We start from the raw sequence: 4,323 nt of genomic DNA, 5'->3' as shown, positions 1-4,323 counted from the left end.
AGCACCAAGAGCTTGGAACAAAAGAATTGATTCATTTCTAATTGGGATTGGATTCATCAAATGCATAGTGCAATATGGAGTTTATGTGAAGCATTCCACACTTAATGGAGAGTCTGCAATGATCTTGTTGAGCCTATATGTTGATGACTTATTGGTGATTGGAAGCAACAACAATGCAATTATAGAATTCAAAGAAATCATGAAGGATGAGTTTGAAATGACAGACTTGGGCAAATAAAGCTACTTTCTGGGCATGGAGTTTGCTGAACTGAAGAAGGTTTGCTGATGCATCAGAAGAAGTATGCTAGAGAAATCCTAAGAAGATTCAATATGGCTAATTGCAACCCTGCAACCATTCCAATGGAGATCAATGCAAAGCTAGAAATAGAAATTGAAGAAGAGCCGACTGATTTGACCTTATTTAAACAAGTTGGTTCCATAAGATACTTGTGCAATACAAGGTCTGACATCTGCGATAGTTTGGGCGTAGTAAGCAGATTCATGGAGAGACCCAAACACTCTCATTGGTTGGCAGTTAAGAGAATAATGAGATATATCCAAGGCACAATTGGGCATGGCATTATGTTTGCAACAAATTTGAAACATGAAAATGAAGACTTAGTGGGATATTCATATTCAGATTGGTGTGGAGATAAGAATGATATAAAGAGAACTTCAGGATATGTGTTCAAATTCATGAAATCACCAATAGCATGGAGCTCAAAGAAGCAGCCTGTAATAGCACTATCATCATGCAAAGCTGAGTATATTGATGTCAGCTATGAAGCCTGCCAAGCATTGTGGTTGGAGTCATTAACAACAGAGCTAAAGATGGAAATTTGTAGGCCAATTCCACTACTGATTGACAATATTTCAACAATAAATCTGGCAAAGAACCATGTGTCTCATGAAAGAAGCAAATACATTGAGACAAAGTTTCACTTCTTAAGAGATCAAGTTGAAAGAAGCAAGTTGAAGCTCATTTATTGTCAAACTGAAGTTCAGCTAACTGATATAATGACCAAAGCCTTGAGGACAAGTATATTTGAATTTGTAAGAAGATTGCTAAGTGTAAAGTCACTTAGAAACTTGGATTAAGGGAAAGCGTTAGAAACCAAGAACGTTCTTGGTTTTGAATATCAGAAAAACGGAGAACGTTAAATAGTCTCCGTATTCAGTTTTGTAATTCAAGTTAAGTTTTGATTGTATTTGATCAACTAACTAACTAACTACTTGTTTAATTAATTATTTAGGTAGAAGGTAGTTAGAAACAATGTAATAGAAGCTATGTATAAATAGCATACTCATCTCTCAATAAATAATAACACATTCATTTTCATTTCGTTCCTTTTTCCTAGTTTACTTCAACTACAAATAGCTTCAAAAGCTAACATTCCCAATATTATGTGATCGATCTTTGGTTATTTGAGGTAACCATTGGAATCAATGGTGGCTGGAGGGTTAACCATTGGAGGGTTTTGTTCTTTGTCCCTTCTCTTATTACATTCAATTTTTTCGATTAGTATTTCAATCGTACAAAAAAATAAACTATCTTTAGATGAAAAGACCAAGAAGCATATATCTATTGCATTACTTTTAGAAAAGTGTATCAAATCACAAATGTATTTTGAGTGGTAGCAAGGATGCTCATTGTTTATGAGGGTTATGGTGATGTGGTTTCTCTTGATTCGATATATTACACAAACAACTTATATAAGTCATTCATAGTGTTACGAGGATATGAAACAATATATATATATATATATATATATATATATATATATATGAAGGTGTACTTAGATATTATAAGTTTTTTCGGTACTTTGAGGACATTGTAGAAGAAAACAAATATAAAAAATTGAAGTGTGAATATGAAGGATCGAGAATCCATATTCATTTATCTTGCATTTTTTAAGTACTTTGAGTACATCGTAGAATATAATAAATATAAAGAATTGAAGTGTGAATATGAAGGATCGAGAATCCATATTCATTTATCTTGAATTTTTTAAGTACTTTGAGGACATTGTAGAATATGACAAATATAAAGAATTGAAGTGTGAATATGAAGAATCGAGAATCCATACTCATTTATCTTGCAACAAGTGTCTGAAATTTATGTCGCCACTATTTATTAATTATTTCATCAAGAATATTGGTTGTTTGTAATGAATGTACAAATAACATCAATGGATTATGTTATTCTCATGGATTAGGTAATTGTCAAAACTATAAAATAAGATAAAATATAGAATAAATATCATCTTAAAATCCTATAAAAAAAGGTTTATCAATTGGTCACACCATTAAAAGGCTGAAAAGAAGGTTATTTTCAACACTAGAGTTGGTGATTACTTTAGAGTCTTTAAGGTTTCAAGGTTGAAGTGGTGTCTTCACCTTGAAAATTACCCGTGCAAATTTTCACAAAGGATTTTCAAAAATGTTGGTTCTTGAGTACTTAGGATAGAAGTGATTTGGTATAAGTGTTGTAATTTAATTGTCAATGTATCTTTGTAAACGTTCAAATTACATATAAAATAAGATACTTTGATGACTCTTCATCATATGCATATTTTCCCACTGTTTTAGTCTTATTTATCCTCAATCATCAGTTAAATTAAGGATTTATTTGATATATTTTGTTGATTTTTGTTATTTGAGTTGATAAAATGTTTTGTGTTTTTATTTCGTTGATTAAGTAGGAATTTTTCGTAATTTTACATTGCGTTTTGTTTTAGTGCAGTGCTAAATTTTGGTGAGAAATCAACATGACATATGTAGAGTATTTCAGCCATATCTGGAGTTGTAGATGTCCAATTGTAGTCAAACCAAATGCAAATAAAAGCTAAGATCCATAGCTACAACTTTCATGAAGACACCAACAACCATAAAACGCAGATTTTTACTGTTTTAGGGATCTTTTTTACTCTTGGGAAGTTGGGAGACTTATGCCCTAGCATAGAAACTCAAAGACGGCCGTTTCTAACATCATTGGAGCAGTTTTATCAAGAATCATTCATGAATCCTTCTTGTAATTCTTTTCTAATCTCTATCTCTTTTATCTCTGTCACGAGTAACTAAACCCTATTTGTTAGGGATGAATGTAACAAGATGAAACCCTTATTTTTATGATTTGATTTCTAGTTATATGAATGAGTTTATTGAATTATTTTTCTCATCTCTGTGCTTAATGCTTTTTATTGCTTGATCAACATTAAAATGTTCTACGATTTGTATTTTGAACGGAAGTGGACTTTACAAATGCTTGAGATGAGAAATTCATGAATTTTGTAGTCTAGACATAGGTGCAGGTCATGAAACCAATTAAATTAGTTGCAAAGCAATAATTTACAAGAGAATTTCTATACGGTAATGCTTAATTTTAATCTTAAATCTACTAAGGAATTAGGGGTTACTTTGGAATTAAAGGTTCTGTCACTAAGACACTAGGGCAAGAATAATAAAGAGAATTTAGTAATAATTCAATAAAGGAATTCAATAACTATGATCAAATTAGACACCAAGGTTGGATTCAAAGTGAAACTCATCCCTGACATTTTTCTCAATTTATAAAGGATCAATTTCACTATTGCTGTCAATTTTAAATATCATTTCAATCAACTTGGGAACTTTTTGTTCAATTTTAGTAACTAAATATAATTCAATAGTAAAACGCAATCCTTGAGTTTGACACTCGGTACTACCGTTTTATTATTACTTGCAACGATTCAGTACACTTGTTGAAACGTTATCAAGTTTTTGGCGCCGTTGCCGGGGATTTCCATATCACTATTGAATTTAATTTATTTACTTAATTGAAATTTTTTGCTCTGCAATAAAATTTTTGATTTTTTTTTTATTTTTTTGATTTGTTGAACTTGCTAATGTCTTGTCCAGTGGTTTGTCTCTTCTTTGTTTGAGATAACTATTTGCTATAAAGCATGGAAGATTATAATGATGATATTCTACTACAATTATATGAAGAGTGTGATACTTGTCTTATATCTAGTATATGTCGCATGATTGAGGGGCAAATCTTGAGTTATACATTTTTAAGATATCACCCTCAAATCCCTCTGGTGAAGCCTCTGAGGTGTGACTTTTGTGGAGAAGCACATAAGAATGGACATTGTTCAGATGACCTTGATGAACAAATAGAATATGAAGATTTTTTTCTCAAAGTTACAGAAAACGACGAGTGTTATATTAAAAAGATCTGTTGGGAACAAATTCTACATCCAAAAATTCTATCCAAATAATCAGATGACAAAGAATTTCACGTTACAGACGTTTTGGTTGAATTCATGAAGAATAACATGGTTT

General features: G+C 31.4%; 1 protein-coding gene across 1 annotated transcript; it reads left to right on the top strand.

Moving 5' to 3' along the window:
• Positions 1–330: 330 nt before the first annotated feature.
• Positions 331–1,098, top strand: LOC140920803 (secreted RxLR effector protein 161-like). The gene has a single exon (XM_073369642.1). It carries the CDS (start codon positions 331–333, stop codon positions 1,096–1,098), a length of 768 nt encoding a protein of 255 aa, XP_073225743.1.
• The last annotated feature ends 3,225 nt before the right edge of the window (positions 1,099–4,323 follow it).

The sequence above is a fragment of the Cicer arietinum genome, chromosome 6, assembly GCF_000331145.2.
Source record: "Cicer arietinum cultivar CDC Frontier isolate Library 1 chromosome 6, Cicar.CDCFrontier_v2.0, whole genome shotgun sequence".
Taxonomy (NCBI): Eukaryota; Viridiplantae; Streptophyta; class Magnoliopsida; order Fabales; family Fabaceae; genus Cicer; species Cicer arietinum.
The sequence above is the reverse complement of the archived record's forward strand: the minus strand, read 5'-3'. Positions and strand labels throughout refer to the sequence as shown.